Source organism: Erinaceus europaeus, chromosome 1, assembly GCF_950295315.1.
Source record: "Erinaceus europaeus chromosome 1, mEriEur2.1, whole genome shotgun sequence".
In the NCBI taxonomy this organism is placed as follows: Eukaryota; Metazoa; Chordata; class Mammalia; order Eulipotyphla; family Erinaceidae; genus Erinaceus; species Erinaceus europaeus.
In genome coordinates, this window is record NC_080162.1 from 186,810,452 (window position 1) to 186,833,571 (window position 23,120).

The 23,120-nt window shown below is 40.6% G+C and overlaps 1 protein-coding gene, 1 long non-coding RNA gene and 1 other non-coding gene across 4 annotated transcripts in view; 2 read left to right on the top strand and 1 right to left on the bottom strand.

Moving 5' to 3' along the window:
• The first annotated feature begins 13,348 nt into the window (after positions 1 to 13,348).
• LOC107522735 (uncharacterized) lies at positions 13,349 to 15,366 on the top strand. Of its 2 annotated transcripts, none has more exons than XR_001601594.2 (4): positions 13,349 to 13,630; positions 14,717 to 14,820; positions 15,059 to 15,111; positions 15,219 to 15,366. It is a non-coding gene; the product is annotated as an uncharacterized LOC107522735 (long non-coding RNA). The 2 variants fall into 2 exon arrangements; XR_009552161.1 differs by having other exon boundaries at positions 13,349 to 13,626.
• On the top strand, positions 14,896 to 14,985 carry LOC132542928 (small nucleolar RNA SNORD87). The gene has a single exon (XR_009553897.1). It is a non-coding gene; the product is annotated as a small nucleolar RNA SNORD87 (small nucleolar RNA).
• An 862-nt stretch (positions 15,367 to 16,228) lies between the features above and the next one.
• MCMDC2 (minichromosome maintenance domain containing 2) overlaps positions 16,229 to 23,120 on the bottom strand; it is a 33,535-nt gene continuing 26,643 nt past the window's right edge. The window contains exons 12-14 of the mRNA XM_007527068.3: positions 21,312 to 21,454; positions 19,526 to 19,635; positions 16,229 to 16,414 (exon numbers count right to left, since the gene is read on the bottom strand). Of these exons, the coding sequence (XP_007527130.1) occupies positions 16,248 to 16,414; positions 19,526 to 19,635; positions 21,312 to 21,454 (420 nt within the window). The 3' untranslated portion in view covers positions 16,229 to 16,247. The remainder of the gene's footprint in view (positions 16,415 to 19,525; positions 19,636 to 21,311; positions 21,455 to 23,120) is intronic.

Genomic DNA, 23,120 nt, shown 5'->3' on the forward strand with positions numbered 1-23,120 from the left:
GAAGAAGACTAGAGAGCTCTGAAACTGAATTCCATCAGGACTCAGAGAGAGAAGAAAAAAAGAAAGACACTCAGAAGTAGTAAGAGGTACAGGTGACTTAGAAAGGAAGAGAAGGTAAGACCATAGAAAAAATGGGCAAAAATATAAATAGTTAGATGATAGGTAGATAGATAGGTAGGTATAGAAGTAAGGACCCAGGGGGTGGTGCACCTCGTTAAGTGTACACACGTGCAAGGATCTAGTTCAAGCCTCTGGTCCCCACCTGCATGGGGGAAGCTTTATGAGCAGTGAAGCACAGCTGCAGATGTCTCTCTCTCTCTCTCTCTGTCTCCCCCTCCCCTCTCAATTTCACTGTCTCTATCCAAAAATAAATTAATAAAAATACTTTTTTTAAATAGAAATAATAGTCAACTCCTATCTGTGGCCTTGAGAGAACCACTGCAGTCTCCAATGAAGGAGTAAGGGGACAGAACACTGGTGGTACGAATGGTGTGGAATTGTACCCCTGTTATCTTGGAATTTTGTAAATCAATATTAAATCACTAATAAAAAAATTCTAGCAACAGTCTCCACACAAATGGAATTTTAAAAATGTGGAACTGGTGAATTATCTCAAAAATTACTCTATGCTAAAAAACTACTCACAGTCAAATATATGCATGCTTTTTTATTTAACCAAGATGTATACTTTTACTAAGTACATCTGCACCTAATCTTTATTTTTCATTTTTTAAAAGCCATTTGTATTTGTAATTCATAGTGGTTTACAAGATTATATGATAGAGTTCCACACTGCACCCGTCACCATAGTTCTCACAAAGTTTGCGACAGTTTTTATCTTTGTATCCAGCTTTTAAAATTTAATGTATCTAGACTGTTTGTGCACACTAACACATAAACATACATTATCCCAGAAGTCGGGAGGTAGCGCAGCGGGTTAAGTGCACGTGGTGCGGAGTGTGCAGGGGAGTTCGAACCCCCCCCCTCCACACCTGCAGGGGAGTTGCTTCACAGGTGGTGAAGCAGGTCTGCAGGGGTCTTTCTCTCCCCTTCTCTGTCTTCTTCTCCTCTCTCCATTTCTCTCTGTCCTATCCGTCAACAACAACAATAACTACAACAACAATAAAAACAAGGGCAACAAAAAGGAAAATAAATAAATATTTAAAAATTAAAATAAATAAAATAAATACATTATTCCTTCAACAGATATTGCATGTTAAAAACTGTATTACATGATAGGAATAAAAAGATAAGTAACGCAGACAAGGTCTTTCCTTTCATAGAATTTATATTCCAGAAGCCAGTGCAGTCATTAGAGTGTTGGACTTAAAAACTTGAGGTCCCTAGTTCAATTCTTGGCACCGCATGTGCCAGAGTACTATTCTGGTTCTGTCCCTCACTTATAAATAAATATACAAACAATAAGCAAATAAATATTTTTTAAAAGATTTGAAATAATTTATATCCCAATGAGGACAATAAAAGTATATATGTTTTTAAAAAAAGGAAATTAAAAAAAAGGTCTATCACTCAAAAATCTGGGACATATGGTTTCCCAGGGGGTTGCCGTGGTAGAACACCACACTGGCAAGCATGATTCCAGAGTTTGATCCTCATACTATGCCGGCATGATATTCTGGCCTCTACCTCTCTTTCTCCCCTCCCTTGTGAAATAAATAAATAAACTTTAAAAATATCTGGGTCCTCTGAATCCTTCTTGTAATTCCCCAATAAAAAAATAGAAATAAAATAAAATAAAATAAATATTTAAAAAAATATATCTGGAGGGAGGCAGTGGCAAACCTGGTAAAGCATGCGTAGACCTGGGTTCAAGTCTTCAGTCCTCACCTGCAGGGAGGAAGCTTCATGAGCCGCAAAGCAGTGCTGCAAGTGTCTTGCTTTTCTACATGCTCTCCCCCCACTCAATCTATCTCTGTCTCTATCCAATAAAGACACAAAGTAAAATAAAAGTTCTTTTAAAAACGCAGAGGACTTAAAACAATCTGAGGGGCCGGGGGATGGCACATCCGGTTAAGTGCACATAGTGTGAAGCAGAAGGACCAGAGCAAGGATCTGGGTTCGAGCCCCGGGCTCCCCACCTATAGGGGGAAACACTTCACGGTGAAGCAGGTCTGCAGGTGTCTATCTTTCTCTCTCACTATTTCCCCCTCCTCTCTCAATTTCTCTCTGTCGTGTCCAGTAAAATGGAAAAAATGGCCACCAGGAGCAGTGGATTCATAGTGCAGGCACCAAGCCTCAGAGATAACCCTGGAAGCAATTAATTAACTGATTGATTAATTAATCTGGGACAAGGGAATTCTGGGCAAGCAGAGTCTTTGAATTTTGAAAATTGTTTGACATGTTCTAAAAAGAATAGGCCAAAGTGATTGCTCCATAGCAAACGAGGGAAAGCAGGAAAGTAGATTGCTCATGCCATAAAGTATATGGATTTCCCCTGCAAATGATTTTTAGTTATAAACTTTACCGTGCCAAACATGTACCCATTCTCTTTCAGAATCATCCACATTCATCATATGTCTTTGTTCCATACTCTGTCTTTGTAATTTGTAATTAGAAGAGGGCTCTTGAGGCTCAGAGAAATACTCTCAAATCTGGTGAAGAAGGACTTGGGCTTGAGGTAGAAGTGCTGTGCAGACACATGGCTGGGAGATTCCAGAAACTCTACCTGTATTTTGTTCCCTTTTTTAGGTCTTTCTACTTGTGGCACTTATTGGGTCACTGCAGACTATTGTGCGCTTTCGCTTTAAGGTCTATCTTTTCCCCTAACTTATGGCTACATGGGCACATGTGCCCTGTCTCTTGGGCCCTGGTCCATATCTAGGTGTTGGGGCTTTGTTAGGAAGTGCACCACTCGAAATGGAATTAAGGTCCTATGAGCTAGGGTCAATTGGTATGGGTGGAGAGAAAGTTCCAGAACTGGGAGAGATAATGGGTTTTACAGAGGATGGGGAGAGTTCCTGTTGGCTTAGGGTTTAAGAAGGAAATAGATAGTTATTATTATAACCGAGTTATTTGGAAATTTGGTTGACTTTGAAAATGCCATTGTTAGCATTTTCTGTATCATATAAGACCTCACCATGATGTATATCTTTCAATGCTATTTACACAGAGCTGTAGCTAATATAGTGACACAGCCCGTTGCTTCTGGTCTCTCTCTGGTCTAAGACTACAGGTGATTTGATATTTCAAAGAAAAAGTCATTATCAGAAATGTACTAACAATTTAAGCCTACTGTTAAAATATAATCAAGTCACCTATTTGAAGCCTTAAGTGCTTAGATTAATGGAATATATACTCAGAACTGGGTTTTCTCCTCACCTACTTCCTATTTCACTTCCTTCAATCACTCTAAGGCTAACTTTGTCAGACAAAGTAAGGACTACAAAAGTTGGATAAGGGCAAGAGACTGGCATACTTTAAAGATGACTCTTTGGTGATTTCCAGGCCACCTGATCTCCCAGGGCCCTAGTCAGGGAATCCTAGGATTCCCACGCAGACATAATGGGCCTAGATCTCTAACAGATCCCTCGTCCCATTGTCACTGGTCATCTCCATCAGGAACAACATAGTGGACCCCTTTGTGGGCCCCTAAAGGACACTGCCCTGAATGTGGGCAACAATGGTAGTCAACAATGGTAGTGACTGCCCCATTCTCGGAAGGGAGGTTGGAACAAAATCCTCTAACACTCGAAGAAGAGGGGTCTGGCAATGGTTGCAGCCTAGAACATTCCTAGCTATGACCACAGAATGCAAACTCAGACCTATATAGATGCAGAGGTTACACAGGCTCCTGCACTGAATATAGGTCCCAGATCAAATTGATGGGGTTTACAGCTAACGGTATTTATATACTTTCTCCATATTTGGGAACTACTCTCTTTCCAGATCCAGCTTTCTAGTCCTATTTCCAACTCTGACACCATCTCCCCCAAACAATACCTTTGGTCCATTTGCATGTTAACTGTCAGGCTCAGGCAAAAATTAGTAAAGTCATGGGTCTCTTGGAATATACGTAAAATAGACCTACTAGATTTTTTCCAAAATGGAGACCCCCCCCCAAATCTTCATATGCAATATTCTTGCCTTTAGGCTCCTGATTATTAAACAGTTTGTTCTTTATATCTTAATGTTTTTTCAACCACCAAGTCCCAGATCCTACCATGACACCAACCTGACTTCCCTAGGCAGACAATCTCACCAATGTGTCCTGGAACCCCACCTCTCCAGAGCCCTGCCCCACTAAGGAAAGATAGAAACAGGCTGGGAGTATGGATTGACCTGCCAACACCCATGTTCAGAAGGAAAGTAATTACAGAAACCAGATATTCCACCTTCTACACCCCATAATGATCCTGGGTCCACACTCTCAGAAGGATAAGAGTGGGAAAGCTCTCAAGGGATGGGATGGGATATGGAGCTCTGCTGGAGGGAACTCTGTAGAATTGTATCTTATGCCCTTGTCGATACTTTTTATTTTATAAATAACTTTTAAAAAAAGGAACTACCTGTGTTAATAACTGTCATGTAAATCATTATTTCCCATACAAAATAATTTTTAAAAAACTACAACTTTTTTTTATCGGTTTAGGTTTTCATGCCATGTTTCTTTAACACAAATCTGTATCAACTTCTTATACTTCAAATGTTTAAAGGAGGAAGTACATTTTATTGGTTCAGTTGTTTATTAATATCCTTTCATGTGTATTCTTTCTAATAAAATCCTAAATCTGTCTTCTCTCTTTTTTTTTAAGTCTTTATTTATTGTATAGAGACAGTCAGAGAGGGAAGGGGTAGAGAGGTGAGAGACAGAGAGACACCTGCAGCACTATTTTTTATTTTATTGGGTAGAGACAGAAAAAAATAAAATAAAGGGGGGAGAGGGAGAGAGAAAGAGAGAGAGAGACCCCTGCTGCATTACTTCACCACTCCTAAAGCTCAACTGGGGCTTGAACTGGGAACATTGTGTTATGAATGCTTTTCTTTTAAAACCCTGTATTAATATCAATAAAAAGCAGCAGTAGTTATTGTTGTTATACAGGTAAAATATAACATCTTTTTTCTTCTTTTCTTTTTAGATAAAGTGGCAGAGAGAGAGAGAAAGAGAAAGAGACCTTTGTCATTGCACTAGGGACTGGGGTCAAACTTAGGTTCCGCACATGACAAAGCAGTGAGTTATTTCACCAGCCCCATTTTTCATCTTATTGTCGATACTTCTGTAATTTTGTGTGTGAAGAGATTGATTTCTTCTTCTGTACTGGGCTGTTTAATATCACCTGATTTTTTGCATTTAAGTATGTGAGAAATACGAAAGCAAGTGATTATGATGAACTAGGACAGAGACCCTTGCTTTATTATTTTTATATTTGTTTATTTTATTGAAAGAGAAACAGACGGACAGACACACACAAGAGCACTGCTCAGCTCTAGCTTAGGGTACTACTGAGCACTGAACTTGGGATCTCAGTGCCTCAGGTGCCTCTCTTTTTTCTTTTTCTTTTTTAGACTCATTTATTTAGTTTGAGACAGAATGAGAGGAGACAGTTGCTCTGCTCTGACATGAGTGATATCTGAAGGCCTCAGGGGTCTCAGGCATGTGAGTTTGTCCCATAACAAATTGAGTAAGCTCCCCTGCCAAGACCGTTACATATATATATATATATATATCAGCGCTCTGGTTCATGGTGGCGCAGGGGATTGAATCTGGGGCGTTGAATCCTCAGGCATGAGAGTCTCTTTCCATAACCATTATGTTATCTACTCTTTTTTTTGTAAGTTTTTTAAAAATATTTATTTATTTTCCCTTTGTTGCGTTTGTTAACATTGTTGTGGTTATTGATGTCGCTGTTGGATAGTACAGAGAGAAATGGAAAGAGGAGGAGAAGACAGAGGGGGGTAGAGAAAGACAGACACCTGCAGACCTGCTTCACTACTTGTGAAGCGACTCCCCTGGAGGTGGGGAGCCGGGGGCTGGAACCTGGATCCTTACACCAGTCCTTGCGCGCCACCGCCTGATTCCCTATGTTATCTACTCTTAAAGACCTTCTAATTTTTTTAAATTATCATTATTTCTCTATTGGATAGAGGCAGCCAGAAATCGAGAGACAAGGAAGAGACAGAGAGGAAGAGAGACAGGGAGCCAGACACCTGCAGCCCTGCTTCACCATTTGTGATGCTTTCTCCCTTTAGGTAGTTGGTTACCAGGGGCTTGAACCCGGGTCCTTGTGCACTGTAACAAGTGCACTCAAGGGAGTGGGGCTGTAAGTAGTGCAGCAGGTTAAGCGCAGGTGGCAAAGCGCAAGGACCGGCATAAGGATCCCAGTTCAAGCCCCCCCTCCCCCACCTGCAGGGGAGTCGCTTCACAAGCGGTGAAGCAGGTCTGCAGGTGTCTGTCTTTCTCTCCTGCTCTCTGTCTTCCCCTCCTCTCTCCATTTCTCTCTGTCCTATCCAACAACAACAAGGGCAACAAAGGGAAATAAAATATTTTTTTTTAAAAAAAAAGCGAGCTTGAACAAGTGCACTCAACCAGGTGTGTCACCACCCGGCCCCTTAAAAAATATTTTATTTATGTATTGTTTTTTCTAATTAAGACCAGAAAAGCAGATTCGACTTCTGGAGGTGGAGCTACGAGCAGCAGATCGCTTTCTCTCCTCTCCTCTCCTCTCCTGGATCAACTAGGAATACCAAAGGAGACCACCCGGACCGAAACAAGACAGGACTAGAATGACCACAGAAACCCAGTAAATCACCCGTGAGTACAAACACGCGTGGCTGGTGACAGAGAGGAGAGAGGGGCCTAAGGAGAGATTAAGTGACTGCTAACAGTTCGACAGTTTGTCAGTGGAGACACCACCTCCAGTCTGCTCCACCAACAAGGGGACAGCTGAAGGGAGGAAAGGACTCCCCAGAGACTCACCAAGTACAACTCTGAGTCTCCATTGCTACTACCCTCAGAATCTGGAGCAGCAACAGGGAGGGACACCAGGGCACAGAGATCTAACCGGGAAACTCAGGAGAAGACCTATACCTCGGTGGCATAGCTGAAGGGCTGTGAAAGTCTCTTTGCATAACCACTGGATTATCTCTGCCACACCCTGCTTTATCTCTTGGTCAGGAGTCATTGATTAAGCCAAGAAGCCTATTGATAGTTTAAAAGCCCTCAGGCTACCATAGCCTACAGGGGGAAAAAAAAAAAAAGGCTTTTACACCACTGAACTCCAACTCAGGGATTGAAAAAACTGTTAACTTATATAAAATGGTTAAAACAACAAGAAAAAATAATGGAGACTCGAACCAGGACAAGAGTCCAGCTAAAAGTCCTCCAGAGGGCGAAGCACAAAACAACCAGTTCAACATGCAAACATTAGCTACGGAAATAATAACAGGAGTGAGTAAAGAATTTGAAAAAATTGTAATCAGAACTGCAGGAACAACAAATGAGAAAATGGAAGAAAATTCTAATAATCTCATGGTTATTAGAGAGCTGAAAGCTGAAATTGCTGAGCTAAGAAGGCAACTAGCTGAACAAGCTAAAACAGTATCAGAGCAGGGCAACAAAATAGATGAACTCCAGAAAGCAGTAGAGGGCAGAGAGAATAGAATCAATGAGGCTGAAGACAGAATTAGCAAGATTGAGGATGAATTAGAGACAACTAAAAAAGAAGTAAGAGATCTCAAAAAGAGATTAAGAGATGCTGAAAACAACAACAGAGTCCTATGGGATGACTTCAAAAGAAACAATATACGCATTATTGGCTTACCAGAGGAAGAAAGAGAAGGGGAGGAAGAAAGCGTTCTCCAGGCCATAATAGCTGAAAATTTCTCTAGTCTAGACAACACCAAAGACATAAAGATTCAAGAAGCCCAGAGGGTCCCAAACAGAATTAACCCAGACCTAAAGACACCAAGACATGTCATACTTAGATTGGAAACGAATAAGGATAAAGAAAGGATCCTCAAGGCTGCAAGAGAAAAACAAAGAGTCACCTACAAAGGAAAACCCATAAGATTAGCAGCAGACTTCTCCATACAAACACTACAGGCCAGAAGAGAACGGCAAGATATCTATCGAGTGCTCAATGAGAAAGGCTTTCAGCCAAGAATACTATATCCTGCTAGATTGACATTCAGACTAGATGGAAGCATCAAAACCTTCTCAGACAAGCAACAGTTGAAGGAAGCAACCATCACCAAGCCTGCCTTGAAAGAAGTTCTGAAAGGTTTCCTATAAACAACCAGACCACCACAAATAGAACATATATCAAAACACTCTAAAACTCTACAAGAATGGCATTAAAATATCTTCAATCTTTGATATCAATAAATGTGAATGGCCTGAATTCACCTATTAAAAGACACAGAGTAGGAAGATGGATCAGAAAACACAACCCAACAATATGTTGTCTACAGGAAACTCACCTAACGCAACAAGACAAACACAGACTTAAAGTGAAAGGATGGAAAACTATCATTCAAGCCAATGGCCCACAAAAAAGGGCAGGAACAGCTATTCTCATATCTGACATGATAGACTTTAAAATAGATAAGATTAAAAAAAATAGGAATGGACACTACTTAATGCTCGGAGGATCAGTCAATCAAGAGGACTTAACAATTATTAATATCTATGCACCCAATGAGAAGCCATCTAAATACATCAAACTTCTACTGAAAGAGCTACAGCAATATATTAACAGTAACACAATCATAGTAGGGGACTTCAACACCCCACTATCTCAACTTGACAGATCATCCAGGCAGAAAATCAGTAAAGACATAAGGGAGCTAAATGAAGAGATAGATAAACTAGAACTATTGGACATTTTCAGAGTCATTCATCCCAAGAAACTGGAATACACATTTTACTCAAATCCACATGGATCATTCTCAAGGATAGACCATATGTTAGGCCACAAAGACAGCATCAGCCTATTCAAGAGCACTGAAATCATCCCAAGCATCTTCTCAGACCACAGTGGAATTAAACTAACACTTAACAATCAACAAAAGATTAGTAACAGTACCAAAATGTGGAAACTCAACAGTACACTTCTTAACAACTTCTGGGTCAAAGAGGAAATCAAGGAAGAAATCAAAATGTTTCGAGAGTTCAATGAAAATGAAGACACAAGCTATCAAAATATTTGGGACACAGTTAAAGCAGTCCTAAGAGGGAAGTTCATAGCTATACAAGCACACATTAGGAAACAAGAAAAGGCACAAATAAACAGCCTGATTGCACATCTTAAAGACCTAGAAGAAGAACAACAAAGGAACCCTAAAGCAACCAGAAGGACAGAAATTACTAAAGTTAGGGCAGAAATAAATAACATTGAGAATAGGAAAACCATACAAAAGATCAATGAAAGTAAATGTTGGTTCTTCGAAAGAGTAAACAAAATCAACAAACCTTTAGCCAGACTCACAAAACAAAAAAGGGAGAAGACCCAAATAAATCGGATAGTAAATGAAAGAGGAGATATCACAACAGACACTGCAGAAATTCAACATATCATGTGAGGCTTCTATGAACAACTATATGCCACCAAGCTAGAGAACCTGGAAGAAATGAATGATTTCCTAAATACCTACCAACTTCCAAAACTAAGTAAAGAGGAAGTGGATAACATGAACAGGCCCATCACAGCTAATGAAATTGAAACAGTTATCAAAAATCTTCCCAAAAATAAAAGTCCTGGACCAGATGGTTTTACAAATGAATTCTACAAAACTTTCAAAGAAGAACTAATACCTCTACTTTTAAAAGTCTTCCAGAAGATTGAAGACACTGGAATACTCCCTGCCAGCTTATATGAAGCCAACATCACCCTGATACCAAAAGCAGACAGGGACACAACCAAAAAAGAAAACTACAGACCAATATCTCTGATGAACATAGATGCGAAAATATTGAACAAAATTATAGCCAACCGGATACAGCAGTATATCAAAAAGATTGTTCATCATGACCAAGTGGGGTTTATCCCAGGCATGCAAGGTTGGTTTAATATACGTAAATCAATCAATGTGATCCACCACATCAACAAAAGCAAGACCAAAAACCACATGGTCATATCAATAGATGCAGAGAAAGCCTTTGACAAAATACAACATCCCTTTATGATCAAAACACTACAAAAAATAGGAATAGATGGAAAATTCCTGAAGATAGTGGAGTCTATATATAGCAAACCTACAGCCAACATCATACTCAATGGTGAAAAACTGGAAGCATTTCCCCTCAGATCAGGTACTAGACAGGGCTGCCCACTATCACCATTACTATTCAACATAGTGTTGGAAGTTCTTGCCATAGCAATCAGGCAGGAGCAAGGAATTAAAGGAATACAGATTGGAAGAGAAGAAGTCAAACTCTCCTTATTTGCAGATGACATGATAGTATACATGGAAAAACCTAAGGAATCTAGCAAGAAGCTTTTGGAAATCATCAGGCAATACAGTAATGTGTCAGGCTATAAAATTAACATTCAAAAGTCAGTGGCATTCCTCTATGCAAACACTAAGTTAGAAGAAATTGAAATCCAGAAATCAGTTCCTTTTTCTATAGCAACAAAAACAATAAAATATCTAGGAATAAACCTAACCAAAGAAGTGAAAGACTTGTATACTGAAAATTATGAGTCACTACTCAAAGAAATTGAAAAAGACACAAAGAAGTGGAAAGATATTCCATGCTCATGGGTTGGAAGAATTCACATCATCAAAATGAATATACTACCCAGAGCCATCTACAAATTTAATGCTATCCCCATCAAGATCCCAAGCACATTTTTTAGGAGAATAGAACAAATGCTACAAATGTTTATCTGGAACCAGAAAAGACCTAGAATTGCCAAAACAATCTTGAGAAAAAAGAACAGAACCGGAGGCATCACACTGCCAGATCTCAAACTATATTATAGGGCCATTGTCATCAAAACTGCTTGGTACTGGAACATGAACAGACACACTGACCAGTGGAATAGAATTGAGAGCCCAGAAATGAGGCCCCACACCTATGGACATCTAATCTTTGACAAAGGGGCCCAGACTATTATATGGGGGAAGCAGAGTCTCTTCAACAAATGGTGTTGGAAACAATGGGTTGAAACATGCAGAAGAATGAAGCTGAATCACTGTATTTCACCAAATACAAAAGTCAATTCCAAGTGGATCAAGGACTTGGATGTTAGACCAGAAACTATCAGATACTTAGAGGAAAATATTGGAAGAACTTTTTTCCGCATAAATTTTAAAGACATTTTCAATGAAACGAATCCAATTACAAGGAAGACTAAGGCAAGTATAAACCTATGGGACTACATCAAATTAAAAAGCTTCTTCACAGCAAAAGAAACCACTACCCAAATCAAGAGACCCCTCACAGAATGGGAGAAGATCTTTACATGCCATACATCAGATAAGAGTTTAATAACCAACATATATAAAGAGCTTACCAGACTCAACAACAAGACAACAAATAACCCCATCCAAAAATGGGGGGAGGAATTGGACAGAATATTCACCACAGAAGAGATCCAAAAGGCCGAGAAACACATGAAAAAATGCTCCAAGTCTCTGATTGTCAGAGAAATGCAAATCAAGACAACAATGAGATATCACTTCACTCCTGTGAGAATGTCACACATCAGAAAAGGTAACAGCAGCAAATGCTGGAGAGGTATGGGGTCAAAGGAACCCTCCTGCACTGCTGGTGGGAATGTCAATTGGTCCAACCTCTGTGGAGAACAGTCTGGAGAACTCTCAGAAGGCTAGAAATGGACCTACCCTATGACCCTGCAATTCCCCTCCTGGGGATATATCCTAAGGAACCCAACACATCCATCCAAAAAGATCTGTGTACACATATGTTCTTGGCAGCACAATTTGTAATAGCCAAAACCTGGAAACAACCCAGGTGTCCAACAACAGATGAGTGGCTGAGCAAGTGGTGGTATATATACACAATGGAATACTACTCAGCTGTAAAAAATGGTGACTTCACCGTTTTCAGCCGATCTTGGATGGACCTTGAAAAAATCATGTTGAGTGAAATAAGTCAGAAACAGAAGGATGAATATGGGATGATCTCACTCTCAGGCCGAAGTTGAAAAACAAGATTAGAAAAGAAAACACAAGTCAAACCTGAAATGGAATTGGAGTATTACACCAAAGTAAAAGACTCTGGGGTGGGTGGGTGGTTGGGGAGAATACAGGTCCATGAAAAATGATGAATGAAATAGTGGGGTGGTATTGCTAAATGGGAATCTGGGGAATGTTATGCATGTAAAAAAAAAAAAAAGAAGTAGAAACGCAAAGCAGAAATTGACTGAGTTTGGAGTATGGCACCAAAGTAAGAAAGCAGAAGTATACTAGAGTTTGCAGTGAGTACCTCCCTAATACTTCCTCTCCACTTTTCCAAGCTTTGGGTCCATGATTGCTCAACAATTTGTTTGGCTTTGTATGTTAACTCTCTTTTCAGTAACCAGGTTCCAGGTGTCATCAGGATGCCGGCCAGACTTCCCTGGATTGAAGACACCACCAATGTGTCCTGGAGCTCAGCTTCCCCAGAGACCCATCCTACTAGGGAAAGAGAGAGGCAGACTGGGAGTATGGACCGACCAGTCAACGCCCATGTTCAGTGAGGAAGCAATTACAGAAGCCAGACCTTCTACCTTCTGCAACCCTCAATGACCCTGGGTCCATGCTCCCAGAGGGATAGAGAATGGGAAAGCTATCGGGGGAGGGGGTGGGATATGGAGATTGGGCGGTGGGAATTGTGTGGAGTTGTACCCCTCCTACCCTATGGTTTTGTTAATTAATCCTTTCTTTAATAAAAAAAAAATTAAAAAAAAAAAGACCAGAAAAGGAGAAATTGAGAGGAAACAGGAAGATAAAGGAAAGAGAGACACCTGCAGCATTGCCTCACCACTTGTGAAGCTTCGTCCCTGCAGGTGGGGGCGGGACTTGAACCCAGGTCTTTGTACATTGTAAGGTGCACTCTACTGGGTCTGCCAACAGCCTCCTCCCTTTTTTTTTCCTTACATCATTTTCTGTTTTGCTAGGATCAATTACAAACTACAAATCATTTGTATATTTGCATATTCACAGGTGATTACTTAACACGCACGGAAGCATTAAACAGCCAACTTGTAGCTATTTGCATATTCATGGTTAGGTGACATACACACACGCACACACTCTCTCTAAGGGGGCGCACATGCAGCAGGAGCCCTGTTCCAGCCGGCTCTCTGTAGGCGGGGCGGAGCCAGAGGGCGGAAGGGGCGTGGCCTCCCGTTTTCTAGGAGCCGCAGCTGCCTGGTTTCTTCCTTTTCCGCTCGGCCTCGGAGAAGGGAGGATAGTCAGCGCGGGCAGCGATGTGGGCAGTGCGCCCCTCCGGTGTGGCGCGGGCCTGGCCTCGACCTCCAGGATGTTGGGGTTCCCGCGGCTTTACTTATCCTTTTCCTGCTGGGACTCCCGAGTCCGTGCCGAAGACCATACCCATCCCGGGTTTTGGGGGTTTCTGTCCAGGCTCCCGGGGCCTCCACGCCGCGCCTTTGCACCTTTCGTCCACGCGGACTCTGCTCCATGCCAGCTAAGGCGTATTTCGTAAGTAAATGCCTACAAATCTAGCGGACGCCACCTCAGACTAAAGGCCTTTTGTGACTCACATGGGGCCCCGAGGGTGCAAGGCCGCGCCCGGGGGCATCGTGCTCCGCCCTTCGCCGCGACATCCGTGTGGTGGTTTTTTTCCCACCAACAAAAGCAAGTTTGGGCTGTTTACATAGTTTCATTAAGTCTACAAAGGTAACAAGCACAAAGCGAGGTCTTACAAGGAGCAATACCAGAGTTAGTGCAAAATGTATAGTTAACGGCTGCTGAGAAAACAAGGCTTGAATTAAGCTCGATTTTTTTGTACATTGTTAAATAATGTAAGGAAAGCAAAATATATTTTTTATTCCTTTTTTTTGCCCTTGTTTTATGTTGTAGTTAGTTATATTGTCTTCGTTGTTGGATAGGACGGAGAGAAATGGACCGGGATCCTTAGGCCGGTCCTTGCGATTTGCGCCACCTCCCGACTCCCACATAATGATCATATTGTTTAAGTTCATTTTTAAAATTTTATTTATAAAAAGGAAACGCTGACAAAAACAGGATAAGAGGGGTACACAAAATGATCTTTTGGTGTGGAAAGAGATACTAACAGTCTGTACCAGGATCGATCTCCGCAGACAAATCTTAAGCACTTAAGCCGTAAATGTCTTTGTACCAGTGTTTGGGGTTGTGTGTGTATTTCAAATATGCTTGAAGAAAGGAGATATTGCTGCCTCTTCATAAACAAGGTGCAAGCAAATAGCAAAATAGGCCTCCGGGGGACGTAGCTGGCACTTAACGCTGCAGGATTCCACCTGCTCCCAGTGGATTCCGTTTTCTTAATACTCCAGTTTAGGGTTAGCCTAAGGTAGATTGTCGCACTAGGAGACTTGCAGGCCCTAGATGTGTTAGTGACTTTACATGGGTTTACAGAAGAGGGCAGCATTTGGTGTGTTTTCATAAGTAATTTCTGTTGTGTGCGGCGGTCCATCCCCTTTACAGTACCGAGCTCTCAGGCAGCTTGGAATATTTCTACAAAACTGTCAGTATGTCTGGCAAATGAGTTAACACATACTGAAGTCACATTTTTAATTTTAATTTACAGATGCATGAGAACATAAATTCAACAATTATGGAGGTCATCCTGTTTCCCAGAAGACTGGTGACCGACTGACTAAACCCACTAGAAGCATTACACATGTCAATAAGGTATCTAGCTTTATTGTGTCCCTTTTTGGGAGTCATTGCATTCCTAAACAAATATTTTTGGCAAAGAGTTGAATAACTGGCACAATGATGACTTAAATTACCTTTTGCCGTTTACCCATCTGAGAGTTTCTTTGAAGAAATTACTTCTAAGACTGAGATGCCAGTAACCTATGTTTATGTTGACTTCTCAGATACATATATTTTTTATTAAACTGGATGAAAATGTTTCTGTATACAGGTAGCCAACAATTTTCAAGTCTTGCTGTAATGTGGACTTACTCTTTGTATCAAGTAAGTGACATCTTTCCATCAAATTAAGCACAAAATTTTTCATTGTCACTGTTACTTTTGAGTTTGTCAGTGGGAATTGTTTTTCATTCTTGGCTTCTGTTTCCCAGGGGTAATAACATGGAACATTTGGTAAAGGAGATTTGATCAAGAAGAGGACGGAAATGACTGAAATGTTATTTTGTTATTATCATAGAATAAACTATGTAAAGGACATAGAATATTTTGAATTGCTGGATAATAAATTGTTTTCATATAGACTGTCGCTTGAAGGTGATTAGCAGTTGGGTATCTGTAGCTCCCATGCCCATGGAGACTTCTGGGGAGGACCTTAACTTTCCTAGTTTTCTCAAGACTTCATTTTGAATTGTTCACAGTGAGGCTGACATTTTGAATTGTTCACAGTGAGGCTGAGGGCGCGCACACAAAGCTAACAGACACCCTGGAATCTAGCCCAGCAGCAAGGCAAGCAGTATGTATCTGCAGAAAATTTTTAACTGGGAGGCTATTTGGTATGCATGTGTGAGGACCTTGGTTCAGCCCCCAAGTACCACATGGAAACTACCTGGCCTTGAGACAATTGTAAAATATTTTTACGGGCAGTGGGTTAAGCATACTTGTAAGGATCCCGGTTCGAGCCCACCTGCAGGGGAGTCGCTTCACAGGCGGTGAAGCAGGTCTGTAGGTGTCTGTCTTTCTCTCCTCCTCTCTGTCTTGCCCTCCCCTCTCCATTTCTCTCTGTCCTATTTAACAATAATAACTACAACAAAAAGGGAAAGTAAATATTTTTTTTTTAAATTTATTTTAGGTGGAAATAACTTGAGAGGGAAGTAGAGATTGGGAGAGAGAATTACAACAATGCTTTACCATTTGTGAACTTTCCATCCCCTGCTGGTGAGGACTGGGAACCCAGTTCTTCGCAGGTCTAACAGGTGTGCCACCACCCAGACACCCCTCCCTGCCCGTTTATTTTAATGAGGAAGGTACTGAGACCAGAGCACTGGTGGGCTGAGGGAAATTGAAACCGGGACTTGAGGCTTTATTTTTAAATGGGTTTCTGGTGTACTTCATGTTATCACCTGAAGCATTAAGTGACTGTACTGCTGAAGTAGAGCTGAAGAAAATTGTCCTTAAATTGTTTACTCATCACTAGCAAAGATAGCTGTCCCAGGTCCATACGAAGCAATAAACTGTTGGAGTTGTTGTTGGCACTGAGTCAGATAGATATCCCTTTGCTCTAAAAATTCTTCACTATATTGTTCAAATGGGAATACCGCGTTTGGAGCAACACAAAATACCGTGGCCCCTAAGTGAAGAAAATAGGGTATAGATGAGAAATACTAAATATGAAGTCAAATTCAGCAAACTTTTCATTAAGCTGTTGATAACATTTTGATACACATGATTTAGGGCAAGAGAACTAGAGCATGCTTGAGCCGCTTGAGGCTGTACTCAAGTCTGAGAGTCCAACAATACCCCTTGTCCCTCTTCAAATAATGGTAAATGTCTGGGACCTACAATATGACTGTTCCTAGGCCAAGGTTTTTTTTTTTTAGAAAGGGAAATGAGATGATTGATCACATCTATTACTGGTATAATCAACAGCGTCAGAAGTCATGACACTTGTGCATAAAGCAAAGATTAATTTTTCAATCCAATGTTAAATTTAGAATTTTTTAGATTGTGTTTAAATACAAACACCAAGTAAAACTCAACTTTTGTAGTATTAAATTGTTACACTAAGGGCCTGGCGCTAGCAAAGTGCAAGGACCAGCGTAAGGATCCTGGTTGGAGCCCCACCTCCCCACCTGCAGGCGGTGAAGCAGGTCTGCACATGTCTGTCTCTTCCCCTCTCCATTTCTCTCTGTCCTATCAAACAATGACAGCAATAACCACAACAATAAAACGATTAAAAAAGGGCAACAAATGGAAAAATGGCTTCTAGGAGCAATGGATTCAAACTGAGCCCCAGCAATAACCCTGGAGGCAAAAAAGTTCCATTAAATGAGTACATAATAAGGCAGACCAGATAATGTAATTGGTGTCTACACAGACAAATCCTGCTTTAAGTATGGAGTAAGAAATGTAAAGATAAAAATATATGTAGAGGCAGTCAAGCGGTAGCACAGTGGGTTAAGTGTACATGGCACGAACCTACATAAGGATCCTGGTTTGAGCCCCCGGCTTCCCCACCTGCAGGTGAGTCGCTTCACAGGTGGAGAAGCAGGTCTGCAGGTGTCTTGTCTTTCTGTCTTCCCCTCCCCTCTTCATTTCTCTGTCCTATCCAACAAGGATGACATCATTAACAACAATGAAAAACAAGGGCAATAAAAGGGAATAAATATTTTTTAAAAGAATTAAAAAAATACATGTAGAGCCTTTCTACTTAGTTTTAGGAATGAGTATTTCTCTTGGCACAATTCGGGATGACTGTTAACCTTTTCCTGGGGGATCATGAATCTCGAGGACATTCTCTGTAGTACAGGCCTCCCTAAGCAGGCAGTTAATAAAGCACATACATGTGCACACTTGTATATGATTTAGAATTCACAAGTCCTTGAGACTGAATCCTATTTGGGTGCTGGGGGAGGTGGCTGAGATGTGGAGTATAGTACCTGAATTATGAGGGCTTAGAATCACATGCCAACCTTGAGTGGCATCTGGTATCTCATGAAATATTTTTTAGGAAATTGAAATGGGGAGTCGGGCTGTAGCGCAGTGGGTTAAGTGCAGGTGGCGCAAAGCACAAGGACCGGCATAAGGATCCTGGTTCGAGCCCCGGCTCCCCACCTGCAGGGGAGTCGCTTCACAGGCGGTGAAGCAGGCTGCAGGTGTCTTATCTTTCTCTCCTCTCTGTCTTCCCCTCTCTCCATTTCTCTCTGTCCTATCCAACAACAACAATAATAACTACAACAATAAAAAAACAAGGGCAACAAAAGGGAATAAATAAAAAAAAAAATTGAAATGAGGATGCTTGACTTAGAGAGCAAAGTTCTATGAGAAGTTAATAGTGCAAATTTTAGGGGCCCAGTGGTGGTGCACCTGGTTGGGTGCATGTATTACAATGCCCAAGGAACCGGGTTTGAGTCCCCTGTCCTCACCTGCAGGGGGAAAGCTTTACAAGTGGTGAAACAGGGCTGCAGGTCTCTGTCTCTCTCCCTATCACCCTCCCCCTTGATTTCTGTCTCTATCCAATAAATTTTTAAAAATAGTACAAATTTTAAACACTAAAGCACAGGAAAACCAGTACATTTTTTTCCCTTTTGTTGCCCTTGTTTTTTTCATTGTTGTAGTTGTTATTGTTGTTGTCATTGTTGGACAGAACAGAGAGAAATGGAGATAGGAAGGGAAGACACAGGGGGAGAGAAAGATGGACACCTGCAGACGTGCTTCACCCCCTGTGGTGGGGAGCCGGCACTCGAGCCGGGATCCTTACTGGTCCTTGCGCTTTGAGCCATGTACACCATGTGCGCTTAACCCGCTGCGCTACAGCCCAACTCATTTTTTTTTTTAAGTCCCAGAGTTTAAACCAAGGTTTGGTTTGAAGTATGATTATCTTCATCAAAGTTTATGTCTCATCTAATTCAACAAGGAGCTTTGAGAGAGTGGTTCTCTTTATGAGCTTAATAAGGAAAATTATAATAAGCTCTACTCGTTTAATACAGTGAATATTGTAGACAGTAATATCAACTAGCAATTTAGAGAATCATGGTGATACAAGAGAGTAACATTTCTTTTTTTTTTTCCTCCAAGGTTATTGCTGGGCTCGGTGCCTGCACCATGAATCCACCGCTCCTGGAGGCCATTCCCCCACCCCTTTTTGTTGCCCTTGTTGTTGTAGCCTCGTTGTGGTCATTATTACCATTGTTGATGTTGTTCGTTGTCGGACAGGACAGAGAGAAATGGAGAGAGGAGGGGAAGACAGAGAGGGGGAGAGAAAGACACCTGCAGACCTGCTTCACCACTTGTGAAGCGACTCCCCTGCAGGTGGGGAGCTGGGGGCTCGAATCGGGATCCTTAAGCCGGTCCTTGCACTTTGCGCCACGTGCGCTTAACCCACTGCGTCACCACCCTGGAGAGTAACATTTCTTACATTACTAATTCCACTGTGGAAAAATAGTGCTTGTTATTATTTTTTTTTAAAGGAGTGGAAGAGAATTGTAGGGATATCAATACACTGTAAAGCACTAACCCCCTCAATAAAAATACATATTTAAAATCACTTCATTTCCCCCTCTACTCTTTATGAAAAACTTGAGTTTTATGCATAGTAAACAAAATGATAAGCAGTAAATCTTTAAATGTTTCTCACTGGTTAGAAGTGTATATTCTTTAAAACATTTTAAATACATGTTACATTTTAAAAACATTTTAACATAATAATTATGCTTAAATATTATTTGTGTTAAATTTTTACCATATTTCAATGTGAGAGATATCTCATATAATAAGGCTGCAATTAGTACATCTTCTTTAAGCACTTTATTCCTTAAATTCAGTCGTGCATGGGCTTCAGACAGGGAAACTCTGAAAAAAATTATAATCAGTCAACACATAATAGATGTTGACTTATGTAAAAGTACTTTGAGCAGAACCAAAGCAAGACATAAATGGGTATAGGTCACACCTTAAAGAGGGGTAGATAGCATAATGGTTATGCAAAGAGACCCTTGTGCCTGAGGCTCTGAAGTCCCAGGTTCAATTCCTTCTCCCCACCACCATAAACCAGAGCTGGCCAGTGTTCTAGTTTTAAGGAAAAAAAAAATTTCTTTAATTCAGCATATCCCATATATACACATATATGTAGTTACAAAGTATTTTTCCTCCCAACTTGAATAGACTTCTAAAACAAGTTTCTCACCCGGAAACCTGTTTTATTTAGTTGATGTAACACTAGTTTATGAGGTTGTTTTAGGAGCACAAAGCATGTGTTGTCACAACATACTACCAAGGGGCCAATATTCTCTCCACCAGTCAATAACATCTTCTTTAAGTTAGTCTTGATTACCTGATGAACTAATTTAAGCTCTCCTTAGGAAAATGTAAATGACTGAATGACCGCTGGAATTGGAAAACAAAATCTGGGTTAAATTGCTAAAACTTCAGCTGTGTGACTTTACATAAATCATTTGATTTCTGAGATTTTTAAGAAGCGTGGCTTAAAATGGGGATAATAATTCATAAGATTACTGTGATTTCAAATAAGGCATTTGAAAGTTTTGTGACTCATCTACAAAGATTATGTAAATGTAAACTGGAATTGGCTTCAATGCAATGTCTACCTACTAGTCCTACTATGTTCTGCAACTATAGAACAAGCCTGTAACTTCTTAAATGTGACAGCTCTTCAAATATTCAAAAGCAGCTTGTATAGTTGTTTCATGTTTTATTTTCTCCAAGATATCCTTAGTTCTTTATTATATTAGATACATCTCATATAAATGGAAATTCATTTGGAGGGGTAGGCTAGGTGCTAGCTTACCCAGTTAAGTACACATTTTCCCATGGATAAGGACCTGGGTTTGAGCCTTGGGCCACAACATGGAAACACCATAGAAGGGGAAGCTTCAGGGGGCCGGGTGGTAGCTCAGCAGATTAAGCACACATGGTACAAAGCACAAGGATCCTGGGCTCTCCACCTGCAGTGGGGTCACTTTACAAGTGGTGAAGCAGGGCTCCCCTGTCTTCCCCTCCTCTCTTTGTCTCTGTCCTTTCCAACAATAACAATAACTACAACAACAATAACAAGGACAACAAAATGGAAAAATGATGGCCTCTAGGCACTGAGCCACAGCGATAACCCTGGAGGGGAAAAAAAAAAAGCTTCAGTGTGGTGGAGCAGTGCTTGTGTGTTTCTCCTCTGTGTACTTCCTGTTTCTCAGCCTCTATTGTGTAGGAGCAAAGCACAAGTGGAAGCCCTGCCTGGGGGGTGGGGTGGGGGTTGATTTAGTGAAAACAAATGACTGGCAGCTTGTGCCTTACAATCCAAGGCCTCATTCACTGTGTCACCTCCCGGGTCACCTGACTAGAAGCTTAAATGATGTAGCAATATAATAAATGGAATTAAGTCACCTTCAATCCTGTTGGAACAAGGTAAATTTTAAATCAACCCACCAGCTATCAAAGGCAGAAACAAGTAAAAGAGATTAATCAAAAAGATATTTAAAAAGTATTGGCTTTAAAATTTTGTCTTGAATACCTACAAATGTTTTAATGCAGATGCTGACAATTTTGATCCACATAGAGAATCTGTTCTGATTCTGCGACTTGCTAGATAATAGCCATGAATCATTTTTTCAGCCTCCGTGCTGAACTCTACATTCAAATTCCTTGCAAAAGCCAGCAGCTAAATTAAAAGTGTGAAAAAGAGATTTGACTTGATTATACAATTTATAGTATAAAATTCGAATATAAATAGTCTTTTTACTTTAAAAAACCAGTATGTTAACGTGACACCAAACTTTATTTACTGCCCAGGGCCATCCCAAAACCATTAAGAATTTTAAATCACATGCTTACACTTGTAAAGACCATTAAACTTTATCCAGAAGAAGCTCTTCTTTTGTAATGCAGAACTAGCCTATATAAGGTATTTGAATTACTGTCAAGTCTTTGCAGTGGAATAAAGGCCGCCACACACACGCAGCGGGAGAAGCTTCTCTTGTAAACTCATTTCCCCTAATAGTTTTACTTCCTTTGTTGATCTGAAGAATCATATCCTCTCCTACTTGCCCTTCCTTTTTAAAGAATTTCTCAATGCATGTATTATTATTACTATTACCACCACCACCACCACCACGGTTACTGCTGGGACTTGTTGCCTGCACCATAAGTCCTGTGCTTTTCCCCCCGCAGTGGGCAGGGGAAGTAGGGGGTGGGTTTGAACCCTGGTCACTGGGCATGGTAATGTGTGCACTGAACCAGGTATACCAGGGCCTGGTCACCTTTCCCTTCTTCTAAAGAAGAAAACTGAACACTTCTAATGTGGGAGGCAATGTGTTAGGTACTATGACGGTAGAGATTCAGTAAAATTTTGATAATGAGCCCTCAACACAACATCACTTTTTTTTAATGTATTTTATTTTTCTTTAATTTATGCTTCATATGTTTGACTTCTTTTTTTTTTTTGCTTAGTATTGACATTTTTATTATTTCATTTTTTAAATTCCTTTGTTGGATTAATGGTTTACAGTTGACAATAAAATACAATAGTTTGCATTGCGTAACATTTCCCAGTTTTCCACATAACAATTCAACCCCCACTAGGTAGGTCTTCCTCTGCCATCCTGTTAATTCATTTTTTATTTGAGATTAATAGCAGGTTACAAGATTTTTCATTACATTATACACCACCCCACTACTAAAATTCTGTGTCCCTGCCCTCTCACCTCCCAGAGACAACCACCATAGTTCTCACAAGTCATAGTAAGTTTACTTGTCTGTTTCAGCATCACTCAGTCTTCACAATATAGTTACCAGATTTTTAATCATCCTAGTTGGTTTTTGTTTTTTAACCCATAGAGCCAAAAGGAAAATTTAAGCACAATAAAATTGTTAAAAACTAACCATTATAAAATTGTTAAAACCTACAATGCTTTTTTTATGAATAGCTCTTCTTTTTTTTAAAGTTTTACTTATAAAATGGAAACACTGACAAGACCATAGGATAAAAGGGGTACAATTCCACACAGTACCCACTACCAGAACTCCGTATCCCCTCCCCTGATAGCTTTCCTATGAATAGCTCTTCTAAGGATCTGGATATGTCCCAGGTTAGATACATTCTGTGATATGCCCTGAGTTGTACATCTTAGGTCTTCTTTTCTCCCTTCCTCCCCCTCTTTTGGAGTGTATATTAACACCATTCCTGCCACCAGAGGCCTGTGTCCCTACCTCCACCCCCCTATAGTGAAGCTGAAAATCTACCCTTAACCCTCCACCCAATTTTTTACTTTGGTGCAATACTCCAAACTTGGTCAAATTCTGCTTTGTGTCTTATGTCTTCTGTCTTC